General features: G+C 41.0%; 1 protein-coding gene across 1 annotated transcript in view; it reads right to left on the bottom strand.

Annotated features, from left to right (window-relative positions):
* The window catches only part of DDX1 (DEAD-box helicase 1), a 31,943-nt gene extending 18,307 nt beyond the window's left edge, over window positions 1-13,636 (bottom strand). Inside the window, exons 1-12 of the mRNA XM_019752071.3 lie at window positions 13,501-13,636; window positions 10,780-10,831; window positions 10,423-10,486; window positions 9,402-9,431; window positions 8,701-8,797; window positions 6,830-6,877; window positions 4,380-4,463; window positions 4,060-4,143; window positions 3,397-3,473; window positions 2,822-2,894; window positions 831-907; window positions 591-705 (exon numbers count right to left, since the gene is read on the bottom strand). Of these exons, the coding sequence (XP_019607630.1) occupies window positions 591-705; window positions 831-907; window positions 2,822-2,894; window positions 3,397-3,473; window positions 4,060-4,143; window positions 4,380-4,463; window positions 6,830-6,877; window positions 8,701-8,797; window positions 9,402-9,431; window positions 10,423-10,486; window positions 10,780-10,831; window positions 13,501-13,516 (817 nt within the window). The 5' untranslated portion in view covers window positions 13,517-13,636. The remainder of the gene's footprint in view (window positions 1-590; window positions 706-830; window positions 908-2,821; window positions 2,895-3,396; window positions 3,474-4,059; window positions 4,144-4,379; window positions 4,464-6,829; window positions 6,878-8,700; window positions 8,798-9,401; window positions 9,432-10,422; window positions 10,487-10,779; window positions 10,832-13,500) is intronic.
* Between the last annotated feature and the right edge of the window lie 4,792 nt (window positions 13,637-18,428).

Genomic DNA, 18,428 nt, shown 5'->3' on the forward strand with positions numbered 1-18,428 from the left:
AACAAAATCCTGCTAAGGTTCCTAAAAGGAACGAAGGTTTTTAAAAAACTACTTGCAATAACTGCAGTTGATATCTATGTTTCGTGATGAAGTCAACTAAGTTAGGAGATGTACTTACTTCCAATAACTGAAATCGATCAGGCAGTGCAACGGATACAAGCATGAGCTCTGGACTCAGCTCTGCCACGTACTTGCTCTGTGACCCTAGGCAGGTTACGTCAAGTCCCTACTCCCCACGTGCTGGCTGTAACATGGGAGGAGTACCACCTTCCAGGCTTGTTGTGAAGGTTAAATAATCCGTGTAAAGCACGGAACACAGAGCTGTGGCACTTAATAAGCACGTGTTATAAATAATAAATATCATCATCATCATCATCATCGTCACTGGGATCCCCACAATGCCTACACAGAAACCAAATACCTAGAGACTGTGAATTAAGTTTTGAAGCTGTTTTGACTAATGTGTTAAATAAAGATGTGTGACTAAACCAGCAAGGGGAGTGTATGTAACTGACTCATTAAGAGACGCCTTACTTCCTGGGGTTTCCACCCCATCCCAGCCCTGAAATCCTTCCCCTCAGATCCAATACCTGTGTGCTGCGATTTGACAATGTAACTATCCGGTGCCTTGGAAAGAGCAACGAAACCATCTTTTGGTGGAAACTTAAATTCTTCTTCACCAAAGTTAAATTTTAGTTCAGCATTCTAGCGTGGAATAAAGGAGAAAATGAAAATTCTTAATCTAATAACAAACTAGCCAATACAAAAGAACGCAGATCAAAGTAGCTTATAATCACAGCAAAATTTTTTCTAACTAGATTCTTAATTACCTTTAAAACACAGGCAGGAAAGAGGGCTTGGTTCTTCATATGTGGTGGTATTTCAAACGCCAGACCAAGGTCTTTTCCTTAAAAATGAAAAAAAAAAAAAAAAAGTGAGAGAAATAAACCGAAACTTCCAAATGCTCACACCATCGACCTACCAACGGGCCTGCTTTCATGCTTTTCCTCACGTTACCATGGGTAAATCATGCCGCGTAACGCCGACCTCTTCACGTTTTCACTCGATCCTGAAACTGTCCCTGCTCCCCCTCTACATTTTTAATTATTCCCTTCCTACTGGATCACTTCCATTACACACTTCAACTAGACACTCCATGGCGTACAAATGTACTGTAATAGCTCCCGTACTAAAATACAGATTAACTTCCTTGAACCCACGTGTTCCATTTATCGTTTTTCTCCTCCCTTCTGTAGTGAAACTCCCTGATTTCCATTCTCACTGAGTCCACTTCATTTCATTCCTTTCTCTACTGACCTCATTCCCCACCACGCTCCCCGTACTCATCCCTCACTCCACTCAAACCCTCTGTCAAGCTCATTGCCAGACCCAGTGTTTACAGCTCACTCATCTTTCCAGACCAGACTCATCAGCAGCACTGGACACAATCTGATTGTTCCCTTCTCCTTCAAATACTTCCTGCACCTGGACTGCAGGACCTCAGTCTTTCTTCTTTCTCCTCCTCCTGGCTTTCTTCCTCCTTCTGCGGATTCTCCTCGATTTGCTGCCTTCTAACTGTCAGAATACCCCAGGCCTCGGAGCCCTCCTATCCCAGACCCCAGGCCTCAGAGCCCTCCTATCCCAGACCCCAGGCCTCAGAGCCCTCCTATCCCAGACCCCGGCCTCGGAGCCCTCCTATCCCAGACCCCAGGCCTCGGAGCCCTCCTATCCCAGATCCCAGGCCTCAGAGCCCTCCTATCCCAGACCCCAGGCCTCAGAGCCCTCCTATCCCAGACCCCAGGCCTCAGAGCCCTCCTATCCCAGACCCCAGGCCTCAGAGCCCTCCTATCCCAGACCCCAGGCCTCAGAGCCCTCCTATCCCAGACCCACTCTCCCGAGGTGGTGTCATCTAGTCCTATGGCTTTAATGATCATCAACAAGCCAACGACTCCCAACGATACATCTCCAATCCTGATCCCACCGCTGAACTCCTGACTTGCACATTTAACTACATACTTGATTTCACCACTTGGAAGTCTAATAAGTGTCTCAAACTTGGTATGCCCCTAATAGAACTCCTAGTATCCAACTGGCCCCTGCCTACTGCCATCAGTCAGTTTATTTTCAACCCAGAAGCCACAATGTTTCTATTAAACTCGACAGATGATACAAATTCTCTTCTCAAAACCCTACTAGCTTCCAATCTCACTCAAAATAAAGAATTTCTATCTCAGGCCACGAAGCCCTACATGGCCTGGACTCTCTACCTCACCGATCTAACACTCTACCACCTTCCTCCATGCTTGGCGTGCTCCAGCCCCACTGGCCTCCTCCCTATTACTCAAGCCCCCCCAAGCACGCTTTCATCTTGGGGCCCTCTGCCTGAAATACTCTTCCAACATATCTGCATGGCCCACCACCCACCACATTCCGATTTCTACTCAAATGTCAGCTTATCAGAAAAGCCTTTTCTGACCATCCTGTATACAACGGCACACCCCCAAACTGCCATCACTCCGTATTCCCTTACTCTGATTTACACTCTCTTTCAGCACACCTGTCCCCACCTACCACAGTATCTGTCTGTCTCTCCTCACCAGTAGGTAAGCCCCACAAAAATAAACATGTTTGTCTACTCCATTTTCTGCCGACTCTCCAGCACCTACCAGGGTGCCTGGCACATAGCAGATGCTCAATAAGTATGTTCACAAGAAAGGGAGGGAGGGAGCGGCATTGAAGAAGAGGGTGAGGGAATTTTTAAAAATCACAAACATTGGGTTACACATATCTTCTCTAATAAGATGATCCACAGAAAGCTTACCATTTTTGGAGAATTTGATATGCCCTTTATCTATATCCAGGTAACATCCAATGGTATCATGCATAGTGAATTCCTAGAAAACCAGAAAGTCAAGTGCTGATAATAGAAAGCAATATCATAAAGTTAAAAGTTCAAACACAGCTGCATCAAAAGCATACGTTAGTGTTTCAATATAATTCCCTAAAGTTCTACTGTACGTGTTAGAAATGCCTATTATAGCATTTTGTATATAATAGTAGAATCATCTCACAGGCTTTTTAGAATCAACATGACTTTAGATTCACCAGAACAAGTATATTTAGATTCATTATGATTAAGAAATGAGAATAACATACATATTAAAGTCAAAGACAAAACCAAAATGGGGTAAAAACAGAACAGAAAGTAATATAATTTGGAGGAGCTAAATAAATTGTGTAACATTTCTTCACTGAAGTCCAAATCTGACCTGTGGAAAACATTCACAAAATCCATCTGAATTTGAGAATCATTTCTACACCCTCAGTCACGTCATGAGTGATCAAGTATGCAAGAAAACTTACTAATGCTACGATTAAGTCAATAATACAACTTACCTCTCCATAATTATCAAACTGTTTATTATGGGATTTCTTTCCTGTTCCACCAAAGCCAAACCCAAACTTGTCCGTACCTAGATTTAAAAAGTATTTTGTTAATGTGGTAAGAGTAAATATAAAATTCAAATTAAAAAATATGAAACTAAGTGGCAGCCGGTTAGCTCAGTTGGTTAGAGCGCAGTGCTCTTAACAACAAGGTTGCCGGTTCGATCCCCACATGGGCCACTGTGAGCTGCGCCCGCTCCTACTAGATTGAAACAACTACTTGACTTGGAGCTGATGGGTCCTGGAAAAACACACTTAAATAAACAAAAGTTACAAAAAAAAAAGAAACTACAAGCCCATAAAGGAAGTTTACAAATTTACAGTAACTTAGAGCATCTAGGCAGTGCTGTCTGGTGCGTACTTGCGCACGCCAACTGGACTCTGACTGCCCTCGTAGCCTTAACCTATTCCTCCTGATTTTATATGGTGATATATTTTTTTGGTGCTTCAAATTTTTTTTGGAATGGGCTGGGGTGTAGGTAAATATTTGATTTCTATGTCTCTAAAATACAAACTTTGTATGGTTAAGTTTATTATTTTGCTCCCTATTGTAATAAAATGTTAACAATCCACAAATATAAATTACTCAATTCAGTTTATTTTAGAAAGGCTTACCTAGATCTAAGGAAGCCTGCATGGAAGACCAGCCAACTCTGCATAAGCCTTGGTCGTGACAGGATACTTCGTAGTAGTGTTTCCCTACAAGGGCAAAATACTTTAAGATCTATAAAAATCACACACACTGATTCATTTACCACGTAGTCACTTTCCCATTGTTTCTGAATTACAATTGGTATGATCCAAATGAAGAATTGTAGGTCTTTTTGTAACATGAAAAATCTTTTCAGGTCGCTGATTTAAAGCTATTTGAAGAACGTTCCTGCTGTAATACATGACCGCAGAAGCTTACACAAGTGCCAATGCTGTTTGCGCACCTTTCGTTACTCCTTTGGTAGCCCGACAGCCATGCCATTCCTTCATTTCTCTGCTTTGACAGCAAAGACCATCTGAGCCAATGGCTGCATTTGAGAAAAACACAGAAAACCGCGTCAGTACAGAGACATAAATCATGCATTCTGAAATGAGTATTGTTCAGTCTCACTAATAAGGTAAGTCCTTCACTTGTTGCAATGTGCCAGAGCCTGAGACGTGCTGATTCCTGAGTGACAGCGATATCTTCCCCATCAGTAATGAATTGCCCTTGTTCTTCCCCTGGAGGGCCTCAGCTATGCTGGGGACTTGTTTCTGTACTGTCATGTGTTCAATGGGACAAGATTTTACTGCAGTATGTCTAGAAAGCAATCAAAAGAGCACCTAATCTGACTTGCACTAATAGTAGCTGAATCACCAACACAAGTGTGTTTAGACAACTATTCTGTAGTCTTTTAAAGAAATGGATACCCAAGGATGATGTAGCACCCACTCATCAATACTTATTGCTCTGATTTCATGCTCAAATTAGAGCTTGAGCAAATACTATACTTAAAAAAAAAAGCAGGAACTGCCTCTCACTTGTTCCTCAATCCATGGATCCAGAAACCATAAAGGAAAAGCAGGAAAAAGCACAAATAAATAAACCTGTAGTTACTTGCTAGTTTTAGGACTCTAAAAGATGAAGGCCTATGTTATACATTACAGTCAGTCACGGTGCTCACTGGTGCTTGCCAGCTTTAAGTAAAGCATTTGGCTTTTGTCTGTACTGCAAAGAAACTAAAACTTCTGTCCTGGTTCATACTTGCAACTCAGATTAAAGCACCTGAATGTACAACAAACTTTAAAAAAGCACCTCATCACACATTTCACTTCCCTTACTTAAAATTAATTACTTATTCAAAGTATAAATCTTACTCATAAGGGTACTACATTATGTGAAACTTTGAACTTTGTAAAACATTCTCTAGCAATGGTAAATCCCTAAAATTTTTATATTTAAAATTCTTTATGCATGTACACAGATATAAACTTTATTATAAATTAGATATCATATGGTGGAGAGTGGCAGTCTGGGGTTTTCTTGTTTGTTTTGGACATGATTTCTCATGCCCATTCTACATTTCCCTGCATCCTGCTTTTCTCCTTCAGTACCTGTTGAAAATTCCTGCAAGTCAACTCTGTTCCTGACACGTGATCACTCACGACAAATCTAGAAAGTACTGACTCATTCTTGTAATGGCCTAACAGTCCTTGGCTACACCTAGTCTTTGTTAATCATTCTCTTAGCAATAGTATTCACTTTGCTGGCAGTTTTTATAATTACAAACAATGCTGCATCAAGAAGGTTTGTATGTATATCCTTGCACACTGGCACTTTCATTCCAGTGGGCTAGGCCTTCCAGGAATATATACATATACATGTACATATACATACACACACACACACACATATATATATACATGTACATATATGTGTACATATATATATATATAGAGAGAGAGAGAGAGACAGAGAGACAGAGAGACAGAGAGACAGAGATTTTAACAGGTAATGACAAAAGGCTTTCTAGAAAGATAATAATTCGTAAGCTGGTTATCACTCTTTTGGATTCTTGCCCATCAGATGGGTATAAAGCAACATCTCACTATAACTTTAATTTCCATTTCTCTGCTTCCTGTAACCATGACTTCTGCATGTTTATTACAGCCATTTGGAGTGGCTCTTTCGTGAAATTCCTTTCATGTTCTTTGCCCATTTTGCTTATTGGCTGTTTATTTTTCTTATGAAAACAGGTAACACTTTATCTGCTATCTACATAAGGACCACTTTTCACTTGATAAGAATTCTTTATCTTTCATCAATGTTGCAAGTATTCTTTCTGTATTTATTTTTCGTCTATTGACTTTTTCCTGTGTTCTTTTCTATTTTTTTAAATTTTATACAAATATACCTAATTATTTTCTTCTACAATTTCTGAGTTACCTATTTGAGTTAGGAAAATTTCCCCATCCCTAAACTATAAATATAGTTTTCTACATTTAATGTGATATATATATATATATGTATATGTATATATATCTTATATCTTAGCTACGTAGAGAAATTGTTTCTAATTATGAGATAAGTCAGTTTAGTATTGCTCCAGATAGATCATTAATCGTGCCAGTACCCTTACTGAATAAATTATTCTTTATCCCACTAAAATGAAATAAAATTTTTTTCTACATATCACCTTTACATATATACTGGGATCGATTTCCATCATATTCCATTAACTTATTTGTCTATTCCTATGTCAGTACTAAATGGTTAAATTAGAGTGACTATACTCTAATACTATATTCTAAATCTTCACTTACTGTTCTCTTTCATAATTTTCTTAATATCCCCAAATATTATTAAAAACAAGTTTCTGAATTACAAATGAGCTGCTAAAATCTATCCACTTACCAAAAGCAGATCCTCTGTCATATGGGTTCATCTGCCATTTGTTGAGCACTAAACAAATTAAAATAAGAAAAGTTACCCCAAACATATGAAATTAAAAACACTATCAAAAATAGAGCAAACAGTTCGTATTTTATATGATAACTTAATTCCTTCAAATTCAATATGGTTTCACACATTGTTTGGAACGTCCAAGTAAAAGTGGTTTTATTAGAGGCAACACTGAATTTGGAAACTGAAACATGTGGAAGATGACAAACACTGGCCCGCCTGGGGCTACAACCTTTCTCCTCAATGGCTTCAGTGCACTTCGCATTAGGTGGCACTGATCTTTGTCTTAACTCTGTGGGCACTGATAAATTGAGTGCTGGAAACTAAACACGCTAACTTCAATCATAATGAAAATAACTGACCAACATATCAAGATCTAATGATCATTTTATCATAATTTAAAGAAAAGCATCTCCTTTATCTTAAACAATTCAATAGCACATTCAAAAGTCATATTTTTTCTCCTTACCTTTATGGGATCAGCATTTTCCTTTTCTAAAACCTCTTAATGGTATATGGATAACCAAAGAATCCTAATAGCTATAGAGAACTCTCCATGTTTTCAAGTCGGACTTCCCACTCAAGGTAGAAATCTTTTCTAGATTATTTCTGGTCAAACGATATCTATCATCTGCTTAAACACTTTGAATGATGGAGAAGTAACTTTCTCTTGAGGTTCTCTCTCCCACTGTTGGCTCAATCTAGCTACTTGGAAGTACATAAGTTAAAGAGAAACTTTCATCTGGGTTATTTCTAATTAGTCCTGGTCCTACTTTCTAGAACAATTATTTTCTCTCAAGTTCCCTTCAATGATTTAACAACTTTCTCTCTTACTTGTGTCTCCATGTTTAAATATCCAGTTTCTTTATTCCTCATAGGATATGACTTTTGGAACCACTGCCATTCTGGTTACTCTCCTCTGGAAGCAGTCTCTTTTATAAACCATTCATAAATAACGCTTTATAGTTGTTACAAGTTCTGAAACTATTTTTGAATAGGCCAACAGTCTAAGTAGTTAATATCTACTATGTAACTGACAATTCAATTACAAATGAGTTCATTCTTTGAAGTATGTAACATTGTTACTTTCAAAGTACTGAGAAGAAAATGTTGATATGCCAAGTTCACTCCACTTAAGCTTGCAATTTTGTCACAATCCTGCTTTGTATTATGAAACAAAAGACTTAAAATATGGAATACATTTTGTTAAAACAAAACCATACACTACTCAAGACAGAATGGAATTCAAATTATTTAATCCAAGCAATATAATTTAAAGATGAGGAAACTGATGTAAGATTGTTCATGGCACAGACAGGACCAAAAACCCTAGTAAAGGACCAATCTCCATGTAGATAGGACTAAAAATAAAAAACTGATTTGAAAATTTATACTTTACATTTTAACTTCTTGGGCTCCTCCTTTCTTATGTTAAAGGAAAATGTACGCCTCTCTGCCCTGGGAAAGGCATCTTTCCCACCATCATGAGTTTTTACCCCATCAATTATTTATAAAATAGTGTAAAACACTGTACTAATTTACTTTAGTATTAGGCACAAAAAGTTATCAAGTTAATAAAAATATTAAATAACTAAATATAAGTTCCCAAATCCTAGTGTTTCTCAAATGTGCACTATTAGTATTTTAGGAGGGATAATCTTTCACTGTTCATGCCCTTCATGACATTTAGCATCCCTGTTTCCAGTGCACCAAATGCCAATACCACCCCGAGATATTCACAATAAAAATGCACATTCAAATCTTACATCTGTAAATTCAAAGGATGAGAATTACTAATTTATGCAAAAGAAAAGTATTAATACCTGAAGCACCAGTTTTAATTGTTGTTTTTCCTTTTTTGCCTTCCTGCTGGTCTTTCAGAGTTTCATAAACGATTTGGATAACTGGAATACTGAAAGCCTACAAAAGAAACAACAGGTCTCTATATTTGCATTCAGATATTAATGACAATTTAATAATCAAATACAAATTACAAAAGTTATTTATGCACTTTAAATAATTACATATATTCCAGATTGCTGCTCCAATTTCATTTGCCCAAACACAAAATACCAGTAAGGTAACAAGAGAGTGACTGAACAAAGGAAACAGGAGCCAGCTAACAGGCCAAAACCATAAAGAATGGGGTTCTGCAGCATGAACCTGAACTAAAGAGGAAAAATACCATTCAGCCTGACAAACTGATTCCCCAATTTAGGGCAACCTCTCTTTGCAACCTCTTTATTACTAGAGCCACTGCATTAAAATTCAGAAGTGACTATAAATACTAGACACTGCAGCTATTTCTCCAACACCAATTTAAAACTGTATTCTTAAAAGTCATACTCCTATAGATGTTATTTCAGAATTAGCTGGCAACAAAAATTTCATTCTCAGTGGTAAGCAATTAATTCTTTACATTTTGGAGGAGGCTGTTTTATGAAAATATTTCAAAGTAAAAACTACTGTTCAAAGTTGTTTTAAAAATCAACTATTACAAAGTCAATTTAAGTTTATTACTTACACCAGTTTTTCCACTTCCTGTTTCTGCAGCCTAAACGGAAAAAAAAAGTTAATTTCTGAGTTTAGTTTGTCAATTAGGTCAAATTAACGTGATACTGTGTAGAAATCTTTAACACTTGACTGGCTCTATTTTCACAGCGTTTCTGGATTACTCAGGTTTCCTTAGTCAATGCCACCTACTGACAGTCTTGTCACTTCTCTCCCATTTCCTCAAAAATCTGTTTTCCCCTTCTTTTTCCCATTGCTACTATTCAAATCTAAAGCCTCATTACATATTCTAATCTAGAGTATTACAAAAGTATCCCAACAGTATCTAGTCTCTCAGAACTATACTATAAGCTGATACTAAATTGGTCTTCATAAAAACACAATTCTAACCATGTAATATATCCCTACTTAAAAGTTTCCAATGAGCCCCACTGCAACACATACCAATTCTTTAACACACCACTTGAGAAAGAGCTCAAATAACCTGACCCACTACATATTCACCATTGACCCCAAGTTACACCCCATCAGACACATATATTTTATGCTTCCATCAGATTGAATGACTCCGGGATCACATTCTACATTCTCCTCCCCAGTTTTTGTTGAGGCGCTCTCTACCTAGAGATCATTCCTCTTTCATCTTCCCTTATCCAAAATCTACTTCCTCCAAGCAGACCCCCTATGGTCCCTCATCCAGGAGGATAACTAGACCCACACTTGAATCCTGTTCTACTCTGCATCCCTTACAGGGGTGCCACACTCTCTCTTCTATGACATTAATCTGTGTACATCTCACCGTGCTACTGGGTTTAAGCTCCTCAAGGACAAAAACTGCACCTTACTCACCTGTGTGTTCCCCATAACTTCTACCTAATACTTTGAGTACAGTACATGTATGATAAATGTCTGTGAATAAAATTAATTTGGCAAAAATGTCATTTTTAAGCCTATGGACTTCTTAAAGGAGTTTATAAACAGCCCCAGAATTGTGAACCCCCAGCTCCCAACCACCTCACCAAATTTAAACATACCATAAGTACATCACCTCCTCCTAGGATCAATGGGATAGATTCAGCCTGGATATCAGTTGGCAGACTAAAAGAATCATATTTTGAAGAATTTCAGTTGGTTAAAAAAAAAAAAAATCACCTAAGCTAACTAAGGCATGTTAAACTATAAACCCAAAAGCGAATTTTATTTGGTAAATACTACCAATATTTTTTAGCTAGAAATATACCAAAGTTTAAAAAGGAAACTCTCTATAGAGAATCACTAGAAAAACTGAACTTCACTTACCCAACTAGACCAAAAAATACTTGATAAAATAACTAATTGTTTAAATTATAAAGCATCATTGTCACAGGTACTTTTCAGCTTTGTGTACTTACAGCCAATCCATCTCTTCCACAGCTTGTGCAATCTCAGGCATAACACCCATCTCTGAAAATAAAAATTAATTAAAAAAAAAATACACACATTAAACTTAAATCATATTGCTCTTAAAATTACTGTTCATGTAACAGAGAACAGGCTTTGAAGAATAGTTGTTATATAGCACCTCTTGTGCGGCACTGTTGAAAGTTAAGTTTTAGAGAAAGACTTGAGTTCAGATCCAAGCTCTCACTTACTAGCAGTGTTACCTTGGGCAAGCTATAAACCATTTTTCTCTACACAAAATGAGGCTAATATTACCTACCTTACAGGGATATAGGAAGGTTACAGATAATACGTAATACATTTGGCATGTAGTTGTCACTTAATACATAGTAGCCACCAGTGTTTCCTTCCTCTGACTAATGAAAAATCTGCCAGAGTTAGAGAGAAGGTTCTAGACCAGCATCTTGGTTGTTTTATCTAGAGATAATGTGGAATTCATGTGCCTTGGCTATTCAAGAACTCTGTGAACACCCTCAGGGATCTGAGAAAAGTGAGCAGGCAAGTGGAGACAGCCACATTTATGGGCAGCCGTAACGCAAACTCCGCTTAACTGAAAAGAGAGCCAGTGGTGAAAACTTGAGTACTTGGAAATGTAAGCTGAAGAACTACTCTGTTCTTAGTTCACATATTTAAATAATTCTACTTCAAAACCAGTCGTAAAGGAATAGATTGGATATTTCTGATTGGATTTTCACATTTTTATCATTTCACAAATGAACTATAGAGGGTTGTTAAGTATGTAGTTAATTGGATTACATAAATCTCCTTTCCAAAGAAGTGATTTTTTAAGTCTGCATTTATTAAAAAAAGCAGCTTTCATTATTACAACAAAAGTATGTATTCCTATTTTAAAAAATTACAATACTCTAATATTCACAAGCCCAGAAATAACCAACTTGGGAATTTTGTATTTCTGGTTAATTGAGAAAAGGCATAAAATAAAACTACAAATTGGATATATCCATTGCAAAGTAGTTTTTTCTTGGCATCAGGTGAGAATCATACTAGCAATACACTAAAATTTTATATAGTAAACGAGTTAATGTAAACATTGATGGCATGTGAAAGTATAAAAATCTTTTTCAAAAAGGAAAGCTCTTCTACCTCTAAATCTCCACAGGAAAATCCACAGATGGAAAAACTAATCAAGATCTAATGTATATCCAAGCACACCTTTCTAAATACTGTCCCTATTAGTGTCTAGCTGATTCTCTCCTAAAATGCAGAAGCTGATTCTCGCTCCTAAAATGCAAACTGCTTGTACAAAGGGAGTGATGGTGTTAAATACGCTGCTTACAGGATACTGTACTGCAATTTGAAGCTGCCTGAGAAACTGTTAAATTGCAAGCAGAAACCACAGACTGCTTTAAGCAAATTCCAACTTCTTATTCCACTCTGGTCATGTTCTCTGCATGTTTGTCTTGAAACTACGGTATGCGTTCTTTAACATTTTTAACACTTACGGAAAAACATTGGAATATTCATGTCCTTTAATTCTACTCTTGTCTTTATTTCATATCACAGACTCTTCTGGTTCTTTACGCTAACATTCCTGAAATATTTGCATGACTCCCAAGGACGTGAACCTACAAAATGACAACCCGGAACTGCCCTACACACTTTGACTCTAAAATCTTGTTTTAGGAGACAGCTGGGAAAAGAAAATTAGCTATTACTCTGAGTAACTGGCCCTGGCCTCCTGTTATGAGATGCAACAACAATCAGAAATCCTCTCTCATGACGAAAATTTTGGAATTCCTAATGTTCTTATGGGAGAAAAATGGAAAAGCATACTACTATGTTACAACATCTTAAGTCATCTTAACAGGTGGAGAGCATTAAAAGATAGTAGGCCTGAACTGATACATTAACTGCTACATAAATGTATCATATTTAGTGTACATAAAACTTACTGCCGCTTCCGAAAAAGGTGGATGTATAAAGGAAGGGTGGTAACGGAAGAAGGGAAAAACAACTGTTGGTTTACATTCCTGTTTGGAATAATGGAGGCTGTCACACAGCAGGTAAATGGTATTTTAAAAAATTTATGCTGGGGTCGCGTGTATGAGAATGGAAACGCTTTCCCAGTAGCGTCAGCATTTAACGTTAATGTGGACATCGTTTGTTGCTGATGAACAAGAAATACCAGGTCTATGCCTGGGGCTATTGTTTTTGGAAGGGCCTGAAAAACACTGGACGGCGGCAGGACGGTCATTCCCAACTGCGCCCTCCCCGCGCCCTGCGGCGCGCCCGCCGGGACGAGTCCCTTCCGACGCGGGCAGAACAAGGCTCCCGAGCACCCGGGCGCCGTGCGACACGCAGGAGGCCTGGATCGGAGAACAGCCAGAGCGATGCCATCGCACCGACTTAGCAGCCGCGGGGCCCCGGGCAGGACAGCCAAGTGCCGAGTGGCAGACGAGAAAGACAAGCGGGGAGGCGGCCCGGCCGCCGCTGCAGGGAAGGCGCTGACCCCGACGCTGAGCGCGCGGACCGGGCCTCTCGGAGCCGCCCCTGGTGCCTCGCAGCGCGGGGACGCAGGCGGACCGCCGTGGACAGCGCCCTCCTGCACCGCCTGGCACCGGTCCGCCCCCATCCCGAAGGCTCCCCCAAGCTGCCCGTGAGCCGAGACGTGGAGCGAACCGCCCGCACCAGCCCCAACTCTGCAAACGCACCGGAAAAGGCCGCCATCTTCGTCCGTCCTCCGCGGCGGGGCCCGCACTCCCTCCCTCGGCTTTGACACGCGGCGCCGTGGCAGCGCGAGCTTCCGGCGCTCGGCCTGCGGCTTTCCAAGTCCGGGCAGCGACCCAGCCCCGGGACAATGGTTCCGGTGGAAGAAATGACCGCCCCCCCCCCCCGCCCCCCTCCCGGCCGCCGGAACGCGGGCTCAGTTCCTGGGGTCTTTGCCACAACCGGTCATCATTAGACGTAACTAATAGTTGCCACTTGTTTAGAGCTATGTGTCATCAGGGCCACTTTTTCAAATGGAAGCAGATGTTCTGTGGAGGGTCACGCAATGGCCCAGGATGATCTCACAGCAGAATGTGCCCTCTCCTACCTCCTTCACCACCACCACCACCACCACCAGCACCACCAGCACCACCAGCACCACCACCACCACCAGCACCACCACCACCACCACCACCACCACCACCACCACCACCTCCTCCTCCTCTCAGAGATAAGCAGGGCTTTGTATTGTGTGAATAACCTGGAGAGAATGTACTGAACTCATTGCCTAGAAAACCAATACTAGTGAGCGCCTGGCACCCTGAAATGAGTAACGATTTGGGTCTCCCAATCTCTTTTCCACAGTGTTTGATGTAGTATTGATACTTTCAATTAATTTCATGAAGCTTTGACTCCTTTCTCTTTGCAGAGAGAAAGGAAAAGTAAATGAATGCTTAATCCTCCCAACTCTGCCAGGTAGTATTACTATCTTTAGATGAGGACACTGAGATTCAGGAGAGTTAAGTAACTAACCCAAAGCCACACAGCCAGCTATGAAGTGGCGGTGTGGGAGCTGAGTTACTCCTGCCTAACTCCAGGGTCCCTGCTGTATTATCTGTAGCCACAGAACAAACGACATGGAGAGAAGTGAAATCCTCAGGCAAGATGTATCGGGATTTAGATTTCAGGAGCCGTGCTCCCTGGATCTGAATTCTCGCTCTGCCACTTCCTAGCTGTGTAACCTTAATAAGTTTGGGCTTCGATGTATTCATCTGTAAAATAGTCATGAATCTTGTAGGATTCTTATATGGATTAAATAAAACAGGTAAAGCACTTAAACAGTGCCTGGCACATGGTGACAATATGCATTAGCTCTATTATTATTACACGTAACACGATTTACCTGAGGCTCCAACAGCCAAGACGATACATTCAGGCCTGCAGCTTCACACCTCCAGGGAGCACCATTCACAATGTATATTTTATATTCTCATTTAATTTACATAGATCTATAAAAATAATATCCCTGAGAGTTATGCAAGGTAAGCAGTTCTGAATAGGTGCCATGTACCCCACATTCTAAAGACAGGCACAAGATCACATATTATGCAGGACTTGCAAAGGGGAAATCTGAAACCTGATTTTTGTGCCCTTAATAAATCCCCACCTTAAACATACGCATATGAAAGGATGGAAGGTGCAAGGTAAGAGAAAATATTTCTCTAAAGAGAGAGTTGAAGGACTATGGCATTTTTCCTCCCTCAGAGGAGAGTTTTCCAGGGGGACTACTCAAGAGAACTTTTGATCTCTGCAGTTTGGGGAGCATAGACATGGTATGAGAAACTGTGGCCAGAAAGCCCCAAAGCGGCAAGGGCAGGAGGAGACAGAGGGAAGAAGAAGGCTGCTGTGGGGGCAGACCACATTTCTAACAACTATGTGGGAAAACGTGTGACTTTTTCCTCCAAGGGCTAACAACCTGTGCAGGGTGGGCTTGAGGCTATCTTCAAAGAGAATGTGCCCAAAAGAGCTGCCTGGAGAAGATAAATGATGCAGTAGACAGACCCCTAAAAAACCCTGTTGTGTTCATAGCTCCTAAACAGAGGAGAGACATCATCTGCCTCATGTGAGTTACACTTGGAGGATACCAGCAAAAGAATCCCCGAGATATACACAGAAAGTACCCTGAGTGAAAGAATCAACCTTGAGTGTGATTGAGCCAGAGAGCACCGGAATCAGATGGCCATGGCACCAGCCAGATAAAGGTGGGTATCTCTTCCCCCCACTCACAGGACTTTATGTCTCCCCCAGGGTCAGAAACAACAGTTAATGGGAGACAGAGGAGACTGGCCACACAGCCCCCCTCAATTGTAGGGAGACAGTCCAGGAATCCCTGCCTGGTCCCACAAACCCAGGTATATACCATGTTTCCCTGAAAATAAGACTAGGTTTTATATTAATTTTTGCTCCAAAAGACTCATTAGGGCTTATGTTCAGGGGATGTCATCCTGAAAAATCATGCTAGGGCTTATTTTCCAGTTAGGTCTTATTTTCCCAGAAACACGGTAGTTTGGTGTGAGGAACAACCACCACTAGGTGGCAGCAAACCTCACCTGAGCCAGGTAAAGCTTAAACTGGACTTAAAACTCCCCGCTGGGAATTCCCCGGTACCCACCCACATTTATTTCTATAATCTCACAATAACACCACATTTTATGCAATTGGATCTTTTGGATCCCAATAATCATATTATGGTGGAATTTACTCTGTTATTCATGCACCCAGGAAAACTGTGCTCTGCATAGCTCACAGCAGAGCACATGGCTTAGCAACTGCTAAGACGGGCCTAAGAAATATGCCCTTCAGAGACCTAGGACAGTGTAGAGAGGATGGGCCCTGTGAAGGACTCTGTGGACTGTCCATCTAAAAGCCACACACAGTCCGCTTTCCCCTTGTCTTTCTCTATTATACAGGCTGGGGTGGGAGGAGGGGGGTCACCTTTCCAGACTTCCATGCAGAGAGACACAGCCATGAGACCCGGGTAGGGACTGTTTAACAGGGAAAGTGCTGAATGTCATGTACTCTTCTTCCTCCTGGAACATTAGAAAGTTGATTAGAAAATGCAATATCTTCATTATACCTCCAAGCACTTCCTCACAGTACCTGACACAAACCCATCCATCATTCCACACAAGTAACCACAACTTCTCCTTTCTCGACTGCTGCCCAGGAAGTTTGTCCTCAGATCTACATGTTATGAGAAGAGATGACTCAGGAGTACTTGCTCTGGCTCCTGCACCCTGCTGAGTCAACCTAATGTGGCCAACTTTCCATCAGCCAACCGTCTCCTCTTTGATACAGCTCTTAGCTGGTAAGGTTCCTGACCCACCTTAGGATGGACTCACTGGACCTCCACGCCCAGCCTACTGCTTACTTCCAGCTTATTCCCTGGGGTCATTGGACCCTCCAGCATATCAAACTACATAGAATTCCTTGCCTGCATCAGATGGCCTCTCACCCCTGTGTATTTTCTTATGCTGTTCCCTCTCCCTAAAATAGCCTTCCTTTTTCAGTTTCAGTTATCTATTGCTGTGTAACAACTACCCCAAAACCTAGCAGCTCAATACAGCAACCAACTTATTTGCTCATGATTCTGTGAGTCAGGCCTTGGGGCAGGGTTTAGCTGGCTGGTTCTTCTCCTTCATGTGACATTATGGGGGATCATTCACTTGGCTGCACTCAGCTGGTGACTGGGCTGAGCTGGAAGATCTGAGAAGACTTTAGTCCCACGTGTGGTGCCACAGAGCTCCCATAGATGGTCTCACTCTCTTCACATGGCCAACTTGGATCTTCTCACAGCAGGATTAGGGACAGAGGTGACAGACTTCCTACATGGTAGCTGGGTTTCAAGAGGATGTGTTCCAAACATAGGAAGCAGAGCTGCATATCTTTTAAGCCAGCCTAGAAAGTAGCACAGTGTCACTTCTGCCAAATTCTATTGGTCAACACAAGTCACATGACCAGCCCAGATTTATGAGGAGGGTAAATAGGCTCTACCTCTTGGTTTGATGAGTGGCAATTTGCAGGCATCTATAACATACCACACCTATCTTCTTGATAGATTCCTAATTATATTTAGCTCAGATAGTACCTTGCAGCAAATCTTGGTTAATGCTAATTTCTAGGTAGTCAATACTGGTAGTTTGTCCTAGTAATTATTTCTCTTTTTCCTTAAATTTCTGACTTTTAGCTGGACATATTGCTGCCTAGAATAAAAAATTCATTTCCCAGCCGCGCACCCCACCCCCATAACTTGATGTAGCCATATGCACGTGTTCTAGCCATTGGAATATAAACAGAAGTGTCCTGAAGGGAGGTGGTGCATCCTTCTTGCTCTTCCACCATTCTGTCGACTGGAATAGAGATGTGATGGCTGGGGGTTGAGCAGCCATATCGGACTATGAGAAGAGAGCCTTATACCGAGGAGAGTAGGACGATAAAAGAGAAGTAGCTTGAGTCCCTGACATCAAGGAGTGCCACTCTAGCCAAAACTGCGACTTTAGATTGCTAACTTGAGAGGGAAATAAACATCTATCTCTTTGTTTGGGGTTTTCTGCCCCACACAGCTAAATCTAATTCTAATTTATATATCCCCCTTAGTTATCTATTGCTGCAAAACAAGTTGTCCCCCAAATCTAGCAACTTAAAACTATAAACATGTATTATCACTCGCAGCTTCTGTGGAACAGGAATTCAGGATCAGCTTGGCTGGGCGCTCCGACTCGGAGTCATTCTTGCTGTTGCAGTCGCGCCCCTGGCCAGGACTGCAGTCATCTGAAAGTTAGTGAGGGAGGCTCAGCTTCTAAAGGTAACGTGCTCTCTCGACTATGACTGTGCGGCAGTTAGCAGGAGGCCTGTATTCATTTCCACACTGCCCTCTGGCTGGGTTGCTGGAATGTTCTCCTGATGTGGCTGTGGGCGCTCCCACCCCACCCCCTTGCTACTAAAACAAGGCATCCTGGAAAACAAAGCAGAGTGAGGGATATCTTTTATATCCTAGCCATCAATGTCATACACTGGCACTTCTGCAACATCTCATTGGTCACAGAAGCCTATTCATTGTGGAAACACACAAAGGTGTGTTTCATTTGGAGGC

The sequence above is a fragment of the Rhinolophus sinicus genome, chromosome 2 (genome assembly GCF_057876585.1).
Source record: "Rhinolophus sinicus isolate RSI-liver-muscle chromosome 2, RSI-T2T, whole genome shotgun sequence".
NCBI lineage: Eukaryota > Metazoa > Chordata > Mammalia > Chiroptera > Rhinolophidae > Rhinolophus > Rhinolophus sinicus.